Genomic DNA, 22,205 nt, shown 5'->3' with positions numbered 1-22,205 from the left:
GAAAAAAAATATTGTTATTGATACCCCAACAAGTGATATTTGTGCATGGACAAGTGGAAGGTGCATTTTTTGCCCACAGTTAATTTAACTTTGGTCTCACAGTAATTAGCAAGCTTCTGCTTGGTGTCAGACAGACATCATGGTGTTCAGTTGTTCCTCTTACATCCCTACCTGATAACAGCTGATAAGACCATTTGTCTGTACTTCTTCCAATGTGTGAAGTGTCCCTTTTTTTTTTTCCCCCAAAACATGCGACCTGCTGCCCTGGTTAATTACCACAAAGCGAACCCATGGTGTGATTGATACATCATTATCACCTACAGAGCTCAATCAGACAGATCCTGATGCGTTTTGTCTTGATATCAATGTGGTTAATGAATGACGAAGTAAACAATTGCCTGACTCACTAAATACATGGCCTTTGCTTTGCAAATCAGCGCTCTTGCTATTTTCCTTCTGGCTTAATGTGTTCTTCTTTTTTCCTCATGTAAAAGGTGTTGTTTTACCAAGGCTTTGTTAAACTTTAATTTTTCATAAACTGCTGTTGAAGAACTGTAGTGCAGGAACTCGGGGCAGGCGCGAAACTTTCCAGTGACGCCCCAATTAGCTTGACATTTAGTTTTATAGTGAAATGTCTCGACCACTACTGGAGGGATTGTAGCTTAGAACTGATTGTTCTAACTTTAATTCCAGTCTTTTAATCTAGCACCATCATTCAATTAAATTATTAATGCCTTCAAGATTTTGGTTAATGAGGAAATGTCTCTAAAAGTATTGACAGTGCCATTTTGTCTTCTACTTGCTATGATTAACTTCGGTCAATTGGGGGATGCTACTGATATTGAGATTTTTGCAGCATTTGCATACAGTTTCTTTTTTCTTCACCACCTTTTTCATCTGTTGCAGTTTCCTTTAGTTGCACCTGTGACTCCTTCTGTCTTTTAAACACTGAGGTATTTTTTCCACTGGAGTTGATTATTTGTTGAAGCAGTAAAGTTACGCCGATTGCTCATGTGAAAGAACTAAATTATCCAACATATGGGCATGAGTAAAAATATTCTGCTTCCAAAGTCATAATATCAAATCATCAATTACGTACAATAGTTGCTTAGCCCTGGTCTGGAGGATCTCAACAACTATATCACAAGAAGTTATTCAGTTCATTTAGAAACCAGATGTGTTTGTTATGCTGCATAGTGAAAGACTGCCTGTACAAAATTCAGTTTTAATTATAGGAAATGTATTTCTCAGATATTTGGCTGGAGCAGGGAGGATTATATTGCCAAGTTTGTCAAGGTCTGACATTTTCAAGACTCCTGGACACATAATTGCATATTAGCTGTGTTGGTTCACCAAAACCCTTCACTTAATAGAGGTGTTTGTTGTTTTGAAGAAAAGTCATAGTGTTTATGACCTATTTAGCCTCAGTAATACAATGCTTATTTCAGTCAGCATAGAACAAGCATTTATGGTAATAAATAACTCTGGAAATGTGAAAAAAAACTATGCATCTACAAATATTAAGGCACAGACACATAAAAAGCATTAAACTTCCACAGCTTTCACTTTCCTCGTTACACTGTCAGCAATGCAACACCTGTCCTCTAGTCTTCCCTCCTACTCCATCTTCCTTTGCACTGGCAGCACAGACACGACACATAAGACCAGCATATCAATCAGCATTTTCAAAGTTTCCCTCCTGGGCAGAATGACATTTTCCACTCCAGTCACAACAGAAGTGTGGCTCTGCAGCTTCCGTTGTAAGTTAAAAACGCATTTCAAAAGGTACCTCACGTCACTTTTCTCCCCCTCTCCTTTTTTCACTCTAATTGCTGTCAAAAATGTTCTCCTTTTTTCTTCCTCTCCTCGTTTTTTTTTCGTCTCATGCATAACAATTCTGTGGCCTCAGGACAATCTGGAGGACACTTTGGTTCAGATACTTGCCCTCTTGGCTGCATGCTGCTTGTACTTCTGTAGGAATTCTAAAGATGATACAAGTGTGTTTGTGCCAAACATTAAAGGTCCCTCTCACAGTGTCGGGGTTTTCTCAGTGCAAAGCAGTGTTTGTGATGTCCAGGCTCATTTTCGTGCCCACAGAGAGCTTCCTGCTGCTTTTATCTTTTCTTTTCATTCAGCATGAGAGACAAAATTTCACAAAATAGTGTGTGAGCTGCATAATCAAAGATGCATCTTTTACTGTTTTTCATTGTTTTGTTTTTTCATTATACCAAGTTCTCAAAATAGTGTTTGCGTTCCCATGAGACTGTAGAGTATTTTATGCTTTGCATTTTGTATTAATATGCGTTTGTGTAGTTCAGTATCAACATACAAGGTGAAGTTGGCTGCTTATGTGGATTTTAATATTTAAATATTTGTTAAAATATTCATGAAACACAGTAGTTGCTGTGAAGTAAACATGTTCATACAGGATAAAACAGAAAAGAATAATCACTTAATTGTTGAAATTTATTAAATACATTGAAGGTTTTACCGTATGCTGATAAACAATTTTTGCCGGGATTTAATATTTCCTGCAAAATTGGCTTGGTGAAATTAGGTTATTGAGTTCTCAATTAACTAGATTCAGTGGCAAAAGATTGATTTAATTATGTTATTCCACAATTAGCTGGACAAATTATCAGGCGGAGCAAATGACCTGCAGTCTTCCACAGTAAATAGCCTTTACTATATTAATGTTTTCAGAGAAAAATTGAGTCTTACTGGTTTGATGTCAAAAATATTCCTGATACCTGATCTACATAGTGGAATGACTTGTTCGCTGTAATTAATGTTAGTCTACCTGCAGGGAAAAGCTGTTCAGATGGAGCAGATGTCCTCAAATACTGTTGCACTAACTTTATCAGTCCAGGAAATCTGTCTGTATTTACTGCCACCTCTAAAATGTATTTATTCTCAGAGCAGAGCACCGGCTGAACCGTACAGTCTAAGCAGAAAATTCAGAGATTCTGAGCACACAGGAAGGCTGTTTAAAACCCAACATGTAGTGTTAGTTAACTCATCTTACATATTTTTTTAAAAAACTGGCTCCGTGTCTGCACTGTTTTTGACCTGTGGGGTCACTCTAACCAGAACCTGAAGCAGTTACAAACCTAGTTCATCTGCTGTTATGCTCACCAACATACAGAGCAGAGCAAAATGCTACACGTGATGAGATAGCAAACTACCAGCTGTAATCTGAAATGGTGGAGTCGATTTTAACTGCCTGGATGATGCCAGGAGACGCAGCTGAGTCACATCGATGATCAACGTAGAAAATAGAACTAACACCTTTAATTATCCGTACATTTGCTCAGCCAGTTTAAGTTAAATCACACACCTACGTATGTGTGAGGCCAGAGATGACAATGAACGCTGGAATCAAAAGCCGCAACATTAAAGACACTTCCCATCATCCTCAAGCACGTTATTTCATCATTCTGATGAAAATGTTGCTCTGCTTTGCTCTCTTCTGCTTTGAAAATGTCTTACAGTGAAGTAGACCTTTACTTTTTCTGATCATTGTGGGTGGAGTTTTTGCATTTTAGATAGCGCAGAAATCTTTTCCTTTTTGTAAAACTGGAAAAAATAATGTAAGTTTTATAACCCGAAGATCGAAGCAGCTGACAGAGGTTTAGCAATCCAAAACTGCCCAAACACGGGCTGTATTTTGATTAGTTTTGAGCCAAGATGCTGTAGTAGGCTGATATATGAAGGTCGAATGTCTTCTAACACAGGATCAGTTTCTCATCTGCTGCACTGTTGCTTGAGTAAGACTGCAAGCCCTCCATGACCCTGTGCACACACAGACTCCATCTCCATTCTCCTTGTGTGTCCAATGTGGGGTTGCTGTGGTTGGTTCACATCTTCACTGAAGAGTGTCTGTCCTCGGGCGGAATCAGATGGGACACGTGCCCTGAAAGCCGCGTGGTGTCAGGCCATCTCTCTGCTCCACTGCTTCACTACCCCCCCCCCCCCGCCGCACGAAACATCCTCTCAGCTCGCCTCTCCTTCGTTGCTCTTATTTGCCCTCCCACCCATCACCACTGCTGCCCCTCGTCCTTTTCCTGTGTTCATTTCACAGTCTCCTTTTCCAGCTCAACACCCCAGCAGTCTGCGCTCGATTGGATTCCAAACCAATTTTGCTTCCATGAATACCTCTTAGTTCCGCTTTCCTTTTCACAATTACTTCCCAATTTGCAGCTCCGTCCTGTTTCTTTTTGCAGTGGGCTGGTAGCCGATAGCTGGAGCTGCCGTAGCTGCCTGTAGGGAACTAAAGCAAACAAATTGACCTTGCTGTGCACGAATACAACAGCTCGTTTGAACTTGCGATGAACACTTAGTTAACATGAGGTTGAAACTGTGACATCAGCACCTGTTGTTGTGACTCATGACCTTGTCTTAAAGAGTGACGAGATATCTAACCCCAGGCGTGGCCCCACTTCGACTCTAATGCGTCCTCACTGAGTGGACTTGCCTCCTGCACTCGGACTGAAGTCACCAATGCCTCGGAGTGTCCTTGTGTCCTGTTCTGCTGGTGCAGTGAGCAACCCCCTGACCCCCAACAATCATCATCATTGTCACCACCATCATCAGCCTGACTGGTGTAACCACCCTTCCTTGAGTGATGAGTTTGTCTCTATTCGGATTAGCGCAGCGGGCCATGAGTTGTGTGCCGGTTGGGTCATGACACGAGTGTTAATGCCAGCAGATGTTCTTCGACGCCTCATTCTGTGTGCAGTTGTGTCTGTGCATAAACTCATAAACACAACTTTAAAAACAAAAAAACTTGATTACTATCTGTGTGCCTTGAGTCTGAGTTGGAAATTCAGTTGAGCTTGTATGCTTCACATTGAAGTCCTGTAGGAGACACACATATCATAAATTTGTTGTGGGTGCTGACCAACAATTATTAGAACAAAAAGAGGGAAGGAAACACCACACAGCTGTCTCATTCCCATGTCACATTAAAAGCATATCAGGAATTACTAGAATGCTAACTAGACAGCAGCTTAACAGCAATTTATGGAATAAATTAATGAAACAAATGCTTTTAAATAGAAAATGTAAACATTGAAATGGTGAGTGTGATATGAAGTGAGATCCTGAATTTGTGAAAAACTGTTGAGAGGGTGGAAATTAAAACAGGAGTAGAAAAGCAACAGGCTTCTTAGCAAATTAGAATGAAAGTTGCCAGCAATTTTTATCTCAGTAGAAAACTAGCTATCTGCTGTAACTAAATACTGAGCCTTGGTTCTTCCTCTAAGTGTTAAAGCCTGTTTCTCAATAGAACACTCTGAATTAAATCATGCCACGCACCAGTCCACACACTCCAAAAGCTTAGTGGGAGACTGTGTGCTGAAGTGTCTGCAGTTGTAAAGGAATCAAGAAGTGTCAAAGGTTGAGTTTTCCATAGCACATTTGAAGGAGCGTCGTTGTTCCAGCCTTTTACTCCGGCTGTCTGAGTAAGTGTGACAGGTCAGTGTGATTTCTAGCAGAGACTTGTTCACTGCCAGTTCACGGAGCCCTCTTCCTCTGCATGCTCTTCCCGTCTGTCCATCTGCGTTAACGTCCTTATACACATGGAGCAGCACATTTCTCAGCCCTTTGCCTTTGGAAGTCGGGAATCTTGGCCTGTAAAAATGCTGCAGCTGAAATGTTTTCAGACATTTGTGTGGAATTGTGGGGATTTACACCACAGGGCTTGTTGGTGGATTGTGGGCAAACACTTAGGATGTAAGCAGTAATGATGATGAGGATGATGTGAACTGTTTAACCCTGCAGGTGCTAATCTTGTTTTTTTTTTTTAAATTGTGTGTGTGTTTGTGTGTCTTTGCTTCATCTGAATGACCAGCGGTAAAGAGGCTGATGAAGAGGCTGCTGAACTGAGGGATCCCACAGAACACTACCATGCCCAGCCACTGGAAGTAAGTTCAAAAGAGAATACTGCAGTACTTGTCGGTATTTGTGCTATAATACTTCAGCAGCACTTTACATACTACACTCGTCTAACATAGCAACTTTGGTGAAGACGTACAGGCTACAAAAGAAGGAGGCATTTTTCATCTTCGGCCCTCTGTGTCTAAAGGGAATTTTTAATTTAATCTAAATTCAGTCATTTGTGGTCAGAAATAATAGCACTGTACTCACCTGGCAATTAGATGTTGAAACAGAGTGTTTTTTTTTTGCAAAATCAGACTTTGGTAGGACAAGAAACACAAGCAATCAGAGGATCAAACAGGTTCAGCAAGCTTTCAAGTACGTCAAAGTGAACTGGAACGTAAAACAAATGAGAAGAGTGCAATTATTTCCCAATTTGTCCTTTGAAAATGCTCATCACAGTTTACGGACCCACTCCTGTCAATTGATTTTCTCTGTTGTCGTAATTGTGTGCACAGTTTTTCTGTCCAGTGAGTGATTATTACCACATTTTTGGGTACACGCTCAATTTTACCTTCAAACGGAGAATTAAAACTACGCAAGTACCAGAGATGTGATTTTTTTTTTTTTTTTTCTTCCCAGGACCTGTGGTTTTTGTGTGTCGTCAAAACAATCGTCTACATTTGCTGGTGAATTTCACAGTTGTTTTGGATGTAATTGCATGTGCTATATAGAATACAGACAATAAAAAAGCCAGGAACATGCTAAAGTTCCTCTGAAACACAAATGAAAGAGAGATTCTAGCCTAAATATGACATCAGGACTTGATAAATTGCCTTAACTGCTGTCAGCAGTAGTGTAGTGCATGTGCATATTTGATCAATTAATTTCATTTATTGATTTTTTTGCAAATGCAGGCACAAAACACATACCCCAGTAAATGATTAGAAGTCTTTTCAAGTATGAGAATAGAAAGATTTATACTTCTGGTGCTGTACTGCTTTAATGGTGGTTATGTAATTTAGCGCTCAATAACCTACTTTTCAACGATTCTGAAGATGTCACCTATAATTGTTAACACAGCAAGTATTTGATTAAGAAAATTGCTCTCTACTGTGAATGCCAAAGATGAGATTTGAATAAGTGTGCCCATTAAACTTTCAAATGTAAAATGTTCTGCTACTATGTTCTACTGTTGGCCAGTAGTGTAGCTTCATGTGCTGGACATGAACTAGGTGAAATATCAAATGTCAACATGTCAAAGTATTCCTCAGCAAGATGCTGAATTCAAAATTGCTCTTCATACGTGAAAGGAAAAATTGAATGTTGCTTGTGGACAAACCATTACATAAAGCCTCATTACACTCACTCGACAGTGTCTGTCAAGTGAGCGTAATGGGGTGTAAATCTGATTTTCAACCTGTCTCATCCCCTGAATGCTTGTGTTTCTTGGCTTGTCCTGAGGTATTTCATCACGTTCCCACATCTCAGCTGTTTCTTCAGCAGGACGTTGTTTGCATAACGGATAGAAAAAAAGGCCAAAACTACCCCTGTGGTAATAAATTGTACTTTTCCTTTCACTATTTAACCCGAAATGAAGGAGTGTGACTTAAAACATTATGATTAGCTCCTACCTAGTATACTTTTGCTCATGCACATGCCCCAACTCCAACCTGCTGACACATGGGATCTGACACAAATACACGGACAGCAGATCCTTTAAGTTCTCTTAGGGGTGAATTGTTTCAGCACACCCCCAGTCTTTTGTGGTTCATGGTTTGTCCTTATTACCATTAGCACTGTTTATAGATGCTCACCAGCTGCAGACTGGGAGAACGGCACAAGCCATAGCAGCTCAGCAATGCTCTGACCCAGTTGGCCGATCATAGCAATCTGACAAAGTCCTGAGTGAGTTTGACAAGCGCATTAGAGCACGATCGATACTGGATTTTTGGGGCTGACGCTGATTCTCAGAAATGATAAAATCCCACACTGATATATCAGCCAAAGCTATTCATTGATTATTTTTTAATATTGAGAAAGGAAAATGATGGGGACATTGTTTATTAACTGTCCAGCAATGTAGTTCACAAATAAGTTGGCAGCTTACAGTTAAGACCCCGCTTGACTCCACACCACCATCTGCTCTGCTGCATGTGCTGCAAACAGCGTGAGTGGCACTCTTGTAAAGAATGGAGTTAGAGCTGCTCGACTGGACAAACTTTCTGAATCACCAAGATTTCATATTGATTTTCCTTGTTAAAAGATAACCCAAATAACCGTTGTTTCAAGATAGTGAGATAATGTTTTGGTTCGTCTGTTTCACTCGTTGTCAAAGTCAAAACTAAAATCTAAACATGAGACACATTCTGTTGAAATCAGTGCAGTGTTAATAGATTATATGAATCCACTGATTGTTTTCTGAACATTCATGATCACTGTGAGGAAGAATTACCAGGATGTAGATAAATTCTGCTGATAAAAACTAATTGTAGCCACAGCTCACTCACTGACACCAGGACAACATTACTGCTCCTGTTTACACATGATGGCATCTATTTTTCCAACATTTGTTGCTTTTGTTTGTTTGCACTGTCAGTGCCTTCTTGCTGATTATATTCAAGTAAAATAACATGCAAAAGCCAGGAAATTGGGCTCGTAGATTTAAGCAGACAGATGTTTACTGTGTATTTAAATGCCTGTGGACATACTAGCAAAAATTGTTTGTAAAATTTATTTTCCATTGATATGCTGATTGATGGCATTTCTGAGTGGCATTAAGTATGTGGAAAATATAAACATGATTTGCCAAAAGCATTGAAGGCACAAAATAAAAATACACAATTTAAAATATGTAGTGAGGTTTCACAGTAATAGAATTTTATGTTCTATATTTGTAGAATATGGGAAATAAAGTAACAGCTCGCCATTACAGCAAACCACTGTTGAGTTTACACTCCACAGGACATATTGCTGGGTTGTCATTTCAAAGAAACCTGCGTCTTCATATGACTTCAACACGGTAATATGTGCTCAATTGGACGTTTCCCTCTCTCTGCAGGATAACCTCTTTGAATGGCACTTTTCGGTACGCGACCCCCAGATTCAGATTTCGATGGCGGGGTTTACCACGGCAGGATCGTGCTTCCCCCAGAGTACCCCATGAAGCCCCCAGCATCATCCTCCTCCAGTAAGACGCAGATGAAGACCACATCTCAATCACGTCCGATTGTTGTCCCACTGCAGCTGAACAGGAGGCCGCCAAATTAGATGATCAAAGTGTGGAAAATAGACAGCATGTCATTTAACCCTCAGACATTTGTGGTTGCATCACACATAGTGACAGTTGTCAGGGCAAAGCCTGGGTTGTCAGCCACTGTCAGAGGGAATGCACTGGTTTTGTGCGAATATGAAATTGTCTTTTTATTTTCAGGCAGCTGTATGACAACTGCACTAATGACAGTCTAATAAAAGCCAGAATACTCTGAATTGTTGTGACAGTCACTTTTCTGTTATGTCCAGCTACTTAAAAAAAAGTTTCTTTTTCGTTTTCATTATTTGAAACTCTACTTTTGCTCGATAGCAGCTGACATTTGGAGGTACACTCTCAGCTGTTTCAAGTTCCCATGCCAGTCTGCTTGTCATAACTTTTGAGAATGTATGTTTTATTCATTTACCTCCACCCACACAGTCACCTCCACCTTCTCCTCATTGCCTTTCCTCTTAGCCGAATGGAAGATTCGAAGTTGGGAAGAAGATTTGTCTCAGCATCTCTGGCCACCATCCAGAGACCTGGCAGCCGTCTTGGAGCAGTAAGTATAAAAAATACAGCCTCAGTTCTCTACATGTAGCTCATTCCCTGAGTTATTTCTCCAAGCACAGGTCAGTGTTTAAGTGCAGACTGGAGAGGTTTTAAGAATGCATGTTATTATTTGTAGAGCTGAAATCTGTCACTGGAGTTTATCAGTAATAATCCATGAATAGCCCCTTGTAGCAATGGCACTAATAGACAGTAAAGCAGCACTAAATTTTTGTACTTGTCACTCTGCTGAGCTTCTCTTTCATTGGAAAAAAATACGGACATTTTTTCTGCTTCACTGACTCTGAGTTTAGAGTCTGCTTCACTACATTTAGAATTAAGCTACTGCCAATAAAACTAAACAGTTATGACTTAAAACTTAACTTACAGGAAAGATAATGATTATGCCCTTTGGACTGTAGGAAGACTTTAATTTGTAGTATCTGTGTAGCAAGTATTGACCTTCATTGACATTGCAGTTATTTAAAAAAATACATAATTAAGGGACAGGAAACAATTATTACCCAAATATTTCTAAAGGAGGAGGAAGAGGTGGTTTAACTTATTACAGTGATAGAAAATGTGGAAATGTATGCTCTGCCGAGTTTACCAAAATAAAACGTGAACATTTTTAACCAAATTTTTTAAAAGAGGTTAAATAGAAATTTTCAAACATATTTAAAAATTAAAAAGACATTTTAAAATTCCAAATAGCCTTTTTTCTGCACCGCATTGAAATTACAACTTTACCTACCATTTGAAACTTAGTGTTGCACCTTTAACCAGGAAGTTGAAGTCTTTGGTTAAATTTAAAGCCTGGAAAATTAAACTTTCACCCTCATGTGACTGTCCAAGTGACATCTTAACATCCTGTCAAAAGGTAATTGTTTTTTAACTGGAAACGTGTTAAACATCACAATGCAGCCACCACACAAACCAATCTGAGATTGCTGTTTTTTCTCTGGTGTTTTGGGGTTCCTGGGGAATTGTGTGTTCCTAGTGTTGGTCACTGCGGATCAATAAATAATTACAAACTACCTGGTGCTGAAGCTCTTCAATGTCAGAAGGGCATTTTTATACCTCCAGAGTCAAAACCGATCATTTATTTCTCCCAAGAACTCATTTTAGTTCTCTGGCATCCCATCCTTTTGCCAAGTTCTGCTTTCATGTTACCTCTCAGCATGGGACTTTAATCAGTGGGAACTCAGTGGGAGACGGTGCATCCTCCTCAAAGCATTTTTCCCCTACTGGCTCCCACTTATAGCCAAAAATAAAGTTGAAATCAATAACAGAATTAAATCAAAGACAAAGGTAGCTTTAACCTCTTTTTACCAAGATACTGCATGTCACATGGCTGTCCATGCCTTAGAGATTGACTTCCCCTGCTGGGCTTTTAAAGTGTTGTGCACAAGTTGTGTCTGATCCTGTTTGGAATGACCGCAGGAGGCCTGGCATGATAATTGTACTGAGTTGCAAATGTCACAGGCAAGCAGCAGTTCCAGGACTACACTCACTACAGTTGACTGCTGCTTTTAGTTCATGTACTACACCTACATATTTAATAAGCGTGGCTAATTAATTTGCTCTGATGTCACTTTGGAAAAGATTAATATTTTTATATTCATATTTATTTACAATCTTATACTTACTTATGAATTTGTTCACACATTTTCCTCAAGCTGCTTTCTGGTCTCTTTGTAGTGCCATTTCTTTTTTTACATTCACATAAATTGTCAGATAAAGCAAGTAGAGGGTCTACACACACACACACACACACACACACACACACACACACACACACACAACACCAACACATGTTTGTACTTCTATCTTAGTGAGGACATCATAGGCGTAATGCATTTCTAGACCTACTAACCTTACATCACAACTGATTGCTAATAATTAACCTAACCGAACAAACCTCAATTCATACCTGTTCTCTAAAAACAAGTCTTCACAAACAGTGAGCCGGCCAAAATGTCCGCACTTTGTAAATGTCTCACTTTGATAGTTAAATGCAGAAAATGTACTCACCATGTAGCATACAGAACACCACCACAACACACACACACACCACACCACCACACACACACACACACACATATCACTGTTCATCATTTTCAAAACTACACGCTGAAATGTTAGGACAGTTGACAGAATAGTTTTATCTCAAAACATGCTGCTGTTTAATTACAGTAGTGTGCTGCTGTTGCTTCTTCATGTATTAATCAAAGACTGCACAATTAACTTGAATTGTGGAAACAGCTAACTTAGATTTTTGGTTATCAAGTGAATCGTGATAGTCAAGTCCAGTTTCAATGAAATGGTTTCCACTTGAAACATAGTGTATCTACATAATTTGACGAGGTGTGTAGAGTAGTGATATCCTCCGTTATTCCTGTTAGCTCAGTTTTAGAAGGGAGTAACAGCGGACAGCAGACCCAAAAAAACATTTTTTATGGTGTTAATTTATTTATCATTATATTATTATGTCTCTTTGGCGCTGTAACACTAAGAAGGACCTGGCTTGATCACGTATGGAGTCTGAGTGGATATTGTAAGGTACACCATTTTAGGAGTCATGACATGTAACAGCTAAATGATGTTTGTGTAAATGAGTACATATGGGAATTAGAATCCTGGTTGTCATCAGCTTTTTGGGGCATTCTTTTGTGAATTGTAACCATGTATCCGATTCAGAAATATGAGTCCGCTTATCCAAGTTATGGAAGCCTAGATAGTCTCCTAGAGAATTCCACTGTGAAAGTGGGATACTGTAGCCTGTAAACACTTCATCGAGGTTTCTGATCACTGACTATTTCATCCTCCAACATTAACTTAAAAAACATCTCAAAAAATCAATAGTAATTGTGGCATATCGAAGATAAGGCCCCTGCTAAGTCCGCATCACAATCACAGCTTGCAGAGGCTTTTTCTATCCAGCTCAGGATCTTCGTGTTCTGCCTGAAAATCACTTTCACTTCTGAGATATTTCCAGACTGACTGCACAACAATATGTTAAGAATCCCCACAATTCAATGAAGTTCAGGTCAGGGGTACTCTGAGTGCCATTCTAAAAGCTTCAGTTTGTGTTTTTGAAGTAACTGAAAGTGGAGTTTGATGTCAGCTCTGCATCATTGTCCTTTTGTCGAAGCCTGCCTTTTTTCACTTTTGTGTTTTGACTGATTGCAGGACATTTACAGTCAGATGTATTTTCTTTGGTGATTGTCATCAAAACTCTGTTTTACCTTCATCTGTCCTCACCCTTGTTCGCAAACCCATCTGGCTTATCCAGATATCGCTTTACAGACATCACATGCTGACTTCTGTGATGAGGTGGCAGGTTTTCTTCAGGTAGATGCTCTTGGTGCTACGCAGTGAACAGTGCACTACCACTCTGTGCCACCTAACACATTTTGCAGCTCCTCTGCAGCCATATGAGGTTTTCTTGCACTGCTGTCGTGCAGACCTCAGTACTCTCAAAGTTTCCAGATCTTGTCTTTGCTTCCACAGTTCTCCTTTTAACTGTCATTTCTCTGTGACATTTTGGACAGTGGAAATGCAAGCTTGGAAGTGCTTTGATGTCTTTTATAGCCTTCTTCCATCAGTTAGCTCATTTCAGATCCTCCAGCATTCGCTAAGATGAGCCCAAGAGGATTCTTGACCTGCCTTTAAGACTAATAAGTCCTTTGAGTCTCAAACGATGGAAGCTTTACAGGGACGATTGAAGTTCAGGGACTTTTTCAAGTGTAATCGCATGCAAACATTTGCAATTGCCACAATTAATGTTAGATTTTTATTGTTTGTTTCTTGGGGTTATAAAATTCAAGGCTCCTTCTTAATGTCTGTTTGCTGCATTGGTTGTATTTACCTAATTCAACTTTAAAAATCAACAAAATATGCAATTTGCCCAGAGACTCCAACTGTGATCAATAAGGTGACCTGCTATTATTTTGACTCTATACAGTATAGCTGTTGCAATGTAAGACACCTGTGATTGGCTGAACATATTTCATGCAACAACAGAAAGAAAATCAACAACAGAGCACATACAAATATAAATTTTGCCTTTTACTTGTCCATGCATATTGAGTGAAATGCTCAAACCACATACAAGCTGATCAACCAGAAGGTCTTCAACATTCGCATCCATAATATTAGTGTGCATGTAATGTTGTTAGTATCAGTCACATAGTAAAATCTAATGTGGATACCCTTTAAAGAGGGCTTCATTTTCAGAAAATATCATAATGGGATTCCAGATACTTTATTTAGTCTGGATTTACTGGAGTACAGACAGAGCTCAGGCAGTCACAACACAGATGCGAAAGCACCTGACCCTGACCATATTGTGAAACATGGTGTGCCATCTGAGCATGTGGTACAGATGCATGGCGGATGTCCTCACGGCGGCTTACGCTTAGACAACAAAGCATCATTCTGCTTACATAACACGGGTACTGAACATGACGACATGGCCAGCCTGTCATGTAATTTAAACCCTTCTTTTTACCCAGCAATTTGAATGTGCTCTGTTTTAATTTTTTCCTTCCCCTCTTTAACTCTCCTCTTTGTTTCTTTCTCTTCCAGTCCGAACTGCTCTAATAGCTATTATCGGATTCATGCCAACAAAAGGAGAGGGTGCAATAGGATACTCTTGATATACCCCAGAAGAAAGAGGGCCTGCCAAAAAGTAAGATTTTTGTGATGAAAATGTTTCCAGTGTTTACTCTCTGCACAGAATGTATTTTGGATGCAGTGCTGTAGGCTGAGAACATAATAAATAAATAGAGCTGTTTTGGAGCGGTGTTGTGTGATGTGTATTCTATGATGATATGATTTGTACAGCTGGATTAGCAACAGGTGAGAGTATGATCAATGCTGAACATTTCAGATGTGATGCTGTTTGAAAGCAGTAAAACAGTGAAGTCCACACAACATGTATTTCATCAGCCCTGAACCTCAGTCGACATGGCTCTTGCTAATAACTGGCTTGTCACAAAGTCAAAAAAATGTGCCCGAGCAAGTCCCGGATTGGCAAGTTGGCGAATTCATTATCGCCATAATACCCGGTCTCTGGAGGGAGCATGAGCAGGCATGTTGCTTTTCATTTCACACCGCATTTCCCTCAGAGAAAACGAACAAAGCCATAGAGATGGAGAGGATCCAGCTCAAGTCGCTCTTGTATTAGCCGATGAGACGGAGGTCTTGATCAGCCGGCTGTTTCATTAGCACATGGAGATGAGATAGACAGGAAGACGCATTTTGCTATAAATACGTGGCTGGCTTATCTCCCCGATGGAAAACGTTTTTTTCCCCCTCATTTGGTCTAAAGGCTGAGGCAGCACTTCTCTTTGGCTTCTCATCTCCTGTTTCTGTGCCCTTGGTGATTGTGAGAGCTGTCAGTCAGCGAAGGGCCTCAGCCAACAGCAGGAAGAGACTCCTGTCCAATATTTTTTAGAGTTACCAAGTGTATGACTGACAAGGAAACTGCCAACTTGTGATGTAAGATGACTAACACGGAGGCCCTGGTGGAGGTCTGGGAATGTCTTAGAAATGAATATAAAAAATATCAGTGACTGCAATACGCTGGGGTGCAAAAGTCTGAGAGCATCAGTGAAGTTTCTTCAATTTTTCAGTCGTTTGAAAATTAATACAAAATGTTTTATTACATCGGATAATATCAGGTTAGCAACTTCAGTGTGGAGCTGGATCTCTGAAAATGTCCAGGATTTTTAGAAAGTATTTCTTTTCGCCCCTTTTTGCTTTTGTGCCAGCAGTACTTGAGCTGCTGAACTCATAAGTTCGTTCAAAGCCTAATAACCCACGTTATTCCACATGATGTGACAATGTCCGATAGAGCTTCTTGTCATGTCAGGAAAGTTTGGCTTTCTCAGTCTGAAGTATCCCCATAAATATTTAGTGGGATTGAGGTCAGGACTCAGCACTCGTTGATCTTCTCTCATCTTCAAGTTGGTTCTTCAAGTTAAAGAGTGTCTTTGGACTCATTATACTGCTGCAGATGAATCCATCTCCTAAACAAAGAAGCAAGCACAGGGAGTACCATGCCTGTGAGAGGCGGGCTGCTACTTCTTTAGAGTGAAGATGATTGGGTGCAGTTGTCCAGCTGTATCTTTCTGATTATCCTCTGAAAACGGGTTACACATAAAGGTGGCATACCACAACGAAAATGAACCTTTCCAAATCATTTATTCCAAAAATGTCAATAGATGTAGTATTTCTTCTTTGAAAAGTTAAGTACAATCTAGTCCTGATTTTCAGCCAATAGATTCCACAAACTTTTTAAATATTAGAAAAATGAATTTGAGTGAGAGACAAACTCGCTGAAGCCAAAAAAGTCATCTCAAAAGTAAACTTGCAACAATTATGTAACCTTTTTTATTTTTTGAAAACATGTTTTGTGTTTGCGAGTCCTTCTGCTTCGTTCTCACTGATTAACTTTTGCCCTCAAAGAAGGCTTCTGGTTACGCTGCCAGCTCTCTTCGTACTACCAGACTTTTTGTTTGCAGTTCTGACACAAACTCTCACGTGGGCGATTTTGTCAGTGGTACGTCCTGACGAGTTTTTGAGCGCAGTTTAAGGCCCTGGATGGTTCTCAGTGACAGTGGAGACGAAGTACAGTTTAAGGATATAGTGATCTAACGATGATTCCGTTGGACAATGGATGAAGTATTTAAAGGAAAAATTATTCAAATAAATAAGACAATGAGATGAAAGACACTTAAATTAAAATACGAATCTGGTGAAAATTAATGTTGACAGAGGAGAGGCTTTGAGCTCATTTCTAAAAGCAATCTATTGAAGTAAGATGTTTATTGACAAATAAAGACTTTAATAAAAGAATTTGTTCAAGTCGCAATATGTTAAAGAAGGCAAACACGAAAGATAAGTGAGTTATAAATTAAAAACACAATTAATGACGTGGTCTGGCACAATTTATGGCAGACTGTTGAAATCCAAAGTATTAAACACAGAAAACTGCTGCACAACTTCCTTGCTTCATCGAGGAAGTGCTGTAAGTTTAATGGAGACATCTAACAAAGTCCCAACAGCAAATGACCTGTAATACTGTCAAAATGATATAAAACTTGATTACCCCAATCTCCCCACAGCAGAGTTAAGTCTTAAAAGTATTATATAAAATAATACACATACCTACCTACATGATGGAGAGAAATCGCTCACTGTGTTGAACATTCGTTGAGCTGCCGGAAAGCTGAAACAGATGTCCACAAATTTCTGGGCAGCTCCATTTGTCTAGTGAAATTGTCAGTATTTGCTGGCACTGTGATGAATGTATTTATGCACAAGCTGGAGAGTATCACTGATAAAGACATTGTTTTTGTGTGTATTATGTAACTGTTGTCTGATGTCCAGCTCCCATGATGCAGTAGCTCACAGTTGTTTGCTACTTTGTGAAATTCTAGAAGTGTAACAGTAGCATGGGCACAGATGCTAACTAAAGTGAGATAGCAACTCAGAGGAATTTCAACAACTTTACTTTCTCAGGTGGCAAGTCTTTTTTCTTCCTTGGACAGTTGTCAGATGTGCTCATTTCCGCAATTCATGTGGCCCCTGTGGCAGGTCATGGAACACAACTCTAGCTCCACTCACAACACAGTGAAAGAATCCGCCTGGTGGGTGTAAATTTCCGACAGTTAACGTGTACTTCCCTCATATTTGCATTATTGATAACATATCTTAATACCAGCGTTATTAGCATTTTCTGTCTTTTATATGGGGAGTAAGCCTTCTGTTCAGGTTGCAGTGCAGTGAGTTTGTAAGATATAGGTTTGCAGTCTTGACAGTTGCAGTCACCAGCGTATGTCATGTGGATTTGCTGTTAGCCTGTTATAGAGGTGCAGTGTCAGCAGCAGCTTCAATGCTGGTCACTCTTGCACAGCATATGTTCAGGTAAATGGTCTGCTCTTATTTAGCACTTTTCTAACTTAGTGTACTCAAGCTCTTTACAAGGTGTTTCTCACTTCACACGTTCACACACCAGGCGGCTACAGAGCTGCCATGCAGGTGTTGTCTGCATTGGGAGCAATTTTGGGCTTACAGTGTCTTGCCAGTCGACACTTCGACATTATGGAGGGGAGGGGATTGAACTACCAACCTGCTTGACTACATGAGCCAGGTGCAGTCCTGAGTTGTACGCCAACATTTTGGTAGCATTCAGAGCCCAACACAACCTCACTGTTATCCTGAGTTTACACACTGATGCATAAAAAATTGATATGAAGCATAAAAATGGCTTCACGTTCCGGTGCTGATAAGGTGGTGCAGCAGTTGGCAAACATGCTGTTCCCGCGTGTGTCCTGGCAGCTGGCACATAACGTTACCTGCAAGAACAAGCCTCTGCCATTATGGTATGTGTGTGAGGCGTTTCACAGCCTGTGTGAACAGCTAATTAAAACAGAAGCTTACTGGGACAGAAAGATGAATGTTTGTACAGTTTTTATGACAGTAGTTTTCTTTTTCAGTATTTATGTACGCCTCTACCTCCTGAAATATTTGTTTGTGCATCTACCAATATGTTGTGACTGGAGGAAACTTGTGGTCCAAAATGATTCATCCATCGCTTGCAGTTGTTGAACTGTGTCAAGGTATGTTGTGTGTTTGAGAACAATAATTTGTGCACAGTGCATTTCCTTGTACCTGGGTCCTTGTGCAACATTTTATACTGCTCAAGCTGTGTAAATAATTGTCTGGTATGGACTCCCTATGATCTCCTTGTGTTGCCCAGGGGGGACAGTTGCACGCATGCATCATATTTGACACCACTACAAATTAACTGTAAGTGAAACTGGGAAAGTATGGAACAGTGAACTTCTAGTCTTCTGGGCCATGTTTGCTTGTTTGTTTAGAGTTTCATGGGTACTTTTTTGTATTTTCACTGATCTGTTATTGCAAAGTAGCTGTTTAATTTTTTGACCCGAGTAGAAAGTATGTGCTAAAGGAGAAGTAAAAATCCTTTATGGCCCAACATATTTTAAGTAGCCTACACAATATATCACTAGCTGACAAATTATTATCCAATCAGAAAGAAAATTAGATTGATGCTGTTCCAATAATGGGAATTCACTCACAATAATTAAATCTGACAATGTAGGAGACCAAGTTGAAAGTGGTTGAATTTTTTCCATTTGCTCTCCCTTTTCCGTTCTGCTCAGCGTGTCAGTTACGGTTCACACCAGAATGAGGCTAAACCCGACACACAGAGGAGACTTTATTGCAGAGGACACAGCAGTGAAAGTGAAACTCAAAGTGAGTTTCACTTTTCAGTTGTTTGCCTGAGCTTTACATTTTAAACAGAGTTGAATTACTTCTTTGCTGAGACCCATCTGCTGCACTTGACCAAAAATTCCTGTCGAGCCGAGTGTCTTATCATTTCTTCTAGACATTTTTGTATTGGCCACCACAAAATAATAATTAAGAATGGTCCTTGACTGGTTCATCTGTTAAGTTGTGTTAAATAAATTGTGTTTCATGCGGTGTGTGTGTGTGGTGCTGCATTGGTGTGTTCATCTGCAAACAAAACAGCGTGAGAGGATGAAATTCATCTCGGTTCATCAAGGTCACAGAAGTTTCTCTAGTATGTTCTAACTCCCATAAAACGGCTGACAAAGGGCCATTTCTTCTGCACATTACATGCTTTCTGTAAAAATGGGAAATAGGGAGCAACGAGTCAGACTGCTTCGACTTATTGCTTCACAGGTCTGAACAGGCACCGCCCACTAATCTACATCGGCTCGACAGGTGTTTTGGGACCAGGAAACTGCTACTATCTCAACACAGAGTCGAGCCATGAGAAAGACTGCTTTCTGGTCTTTAAAAATGTCTTACATCCAGCCATTTTCTTCCTCAACAAGCTATTTCAAGCAGCATTGATGAGGTACTTTTCCAGCATCAGTCTGTTTCTTACAATAGTTACAATTAGTTCATGTTAGTGTGGATCAAAACTGAACTAACAGTGGAATCTAGTGGCTTTAAAGACAGCAATATTACAACCTCTATTCCAATTGGAAAGGGCTATCTGACAGCAAGGTATTGCGTAAAAGTACTGTAAATGTGCCATATATAATATCTAATAAAGTGCTGCTACAACCTGTCCACAGACTTACATTCATCCAAATAATGCATCAACTATGGATGAACTATGAACTAATACCATACTGAGGAAAAGGTAAAAGACTGCAGGAGTTGGCAAGCCAAAAACACTCTTGACAGCTCATAACTACTAGCTAGTTCTCTATTCAGCAACTGGCAGAGTTCATAGTCACGGGGGAGGAGAATATATATTTAAGAGAGTATTGGTAAAGTATTGTTTTCAGGAACAGACACTAATATAATAAAAATGACTATAAAATGCCTTTTTTTCATCATGCACAGATATATTATGTAGATTATGTTTTGCACAAAACATAAAATAATGCTTAAACATTGGAATTAGATTTCATGGGAAACTTTGCAGTTGCACATTCTCTGAAAAATTTAAAGCCTTAGTGTGATGATTCAAATCCATTTTAATTCATGCAACACATCAGAAAGACAGCACTTCTGTTTGTTCTGTTAGAAAGGACCTTCAAAGCAAAAAAAGCATCAGCTCTGGGTTATTGACAGTTAAACAGCTCATAGCAGTTCTAAAACTATAAGATGGAATATTTCAGCCTATTGCAAATATAATTGTATTACAAAGACTCAGCAATCAAAAGAGGTAAGTGTATTTACAGTCTGTCTACTAGCAGCACCTACCAGGTATGTACATTTGCACACTGTTGTGCTGCAGCATCAACGACCATGGTTGGTCTTTTTTCTTTTGTGACAAAAACCCTCTGTTTTGGGACCCAGTATGCCAACACAGCGGTCTTAATGAAGGAAATAAGGGAGTGCTGTGTAAATGTATTTCCTAACAACAAACTGAGTAATACAACAACGACATTCAAGGGTAAATTGTTTTTGCCTCTCTCCTCACTGTCTGACAGTGTCTCCTTTAAAGCACTGCAGAATATAATGGAAGTAGTGAAGATTAAAAAAGAGAGAGAAAAGTTCAAACACTGCCGTCTTTGCAAACTCACGTATACCTATATGCTTTTAAGATTGTGTGTTTTGCAAAGTTAGCAAAGCACTTTCCAATGGAGCGAACTGAGGCTTGAAAAAACTTTCTGCCACTAAATGGTAATAAACATGAACTGAAATTGCAGGAACAACACTTCTGAACCAATGATTAACACCACATCTGAAGCTTGATGCTGTTTTCTCAGTATGCACTCTTGGATTTTATGATCCAGATCTCCAGTTTGGCAACTCTCTTTGAGCTGAGATGTGCTCTTGATGATCAGCGTTTATGCCTAAAAGGGTTCTAACAGTCATCCATGTGAGCAACCATCAACCAACCACAGAGCCTGTCTGCATGGTGCCCGCTTTTGGAGACACAGACTGCCTGTTTAAGTTGTCATAGTCCAGTGACATGATGACTGGAGGCGTAAGAGAACATTTGACATGCCTGCAAAATGCCTGATGCCTAATAAGCCCAGCTTCTTGCTTCTGCATCGTAGCTTGTGTTGAATAGAATCCAGTTTCCATTTGTCCTCCAGAGGAAGACACTGAGTTGGTTCATTTAATACCATAATGTATCCAAATCTATCCGATCCTGCCACCTTTAGCCCGAGAGCTGTACAGTGATGATGTGGTGTTCCTCAGAGCATGATTCATGCTTCCTCTTCGCAGCTGTAACATCAGCCCATTATCTGCTGCAAAGGACGATTAGCTTTTCTGAGACAAATCCACAGAAACCTCTTTTCTGAGTTGGATTTTTATGTTTTCCACATCAACGGTCTGAGCGTCTGTGTTGGGCCCTTCTAAGCAATATTGCACCAAACCCCGCTGTCAGGACTGACATGAGGTCCGAAAGGTGCATGCCACATTCTCAACCCATAGCAGGGACTTGGCATGTGGATGTGCCACAGGTGGTGAAAGTGAAAACAAACCTGTCAGCTGAGGATACACAGCAAGTCACCCAACAGTGCAAACAGACAGCCAGTGCTATAAACATACTCATATACGCCCAGATGCACACAGAGTTGGGAGCTGGGTTTTTGCCAGTTTGTTTCAAGGGATTCATATTCAGCCCTGAAAAATCAAGGCAGCCCAGTCTAAAAAAATCTCTAGAACTTAGAAAGCAAGATGCCAAATTGGCCCAAGCACCAAATGATGAGACAGTTTTCTTTGGTGGATACATCAATAGCTGCTGCCTGTGTGAGATGTAATATTTAAATGCCTCATGAGTTGAGAGTTCTTTTTCTGGTTTCCTGTCCTTTGTTCATGTTGACTAAAACACGCTCTCTGACCATCAGCCAACAAATCTAACTGGTTGTTCTGTACCAAACACACTGCTGATTGACACGGTACATTGCTTCACAATCATTCTCTCTGTTTGTTTATGTTTACACTGCAGTGTGTGTGAAAATTCTGGGCAGTGATGAACCTCTGAATTAGATTTGAA

The 22,205-nt window shown here is 39.9% G+C and overlaps 1 protein-coding gene across 1 annotated transcript in view; it reads left to right on the top strand.

The window, feature by feature from the left end:
• Window positions 1–5,843: 5,843 nt before the first annotated feature.
• ube2j1 (ubiquitin-conjugating enzyme E2, J1) overlaps window positions 5,844–22,205 on the top strand; it is a 37,065-nt gene continuing 20,703 nt past the window's right edge. The window contains 6 exon segments of the mRNA XM_051937057.1: window positions 5,844–5,924; window positions 8,939–8,969; window positions 8,972–9,053; window positions 9,324–9,339; window positions 9,605–9,689; window positions 14,267–14,369. Of these exon segments, the coding sequence (XP_051793017.1) occupies window positions 5,844–5,924; window positions 8,939–8,969; window positions 8,972–9,053; window positions 9,324–9,339; window positions 9,605–9,689; window positions 14,267–14,369 (398 nt within the window).

Source organism: Acanthochromis polyacanthus, chromosome 16 (genome assembly GCF_021347895.1).
Source record: "Acanthochromis polyacanthus isolate Apoly-LR-REF ecotype Palm Island chromosome 16, KAUST_Apoly_ChrSc, whole genome shotgun sequence".
NCBI classification, from domain to species: domain Eukaryota; kingdom Metazoa; phylum Chordata; class Actinopteri; family Pomacentridae; genus Acanthochromis; species Acanthochromis polyacanthus.
Note: the sequence above shows the minus strand (reverse complement) of the source record. Positions and strands in the feature narration are given on the sequence as shown.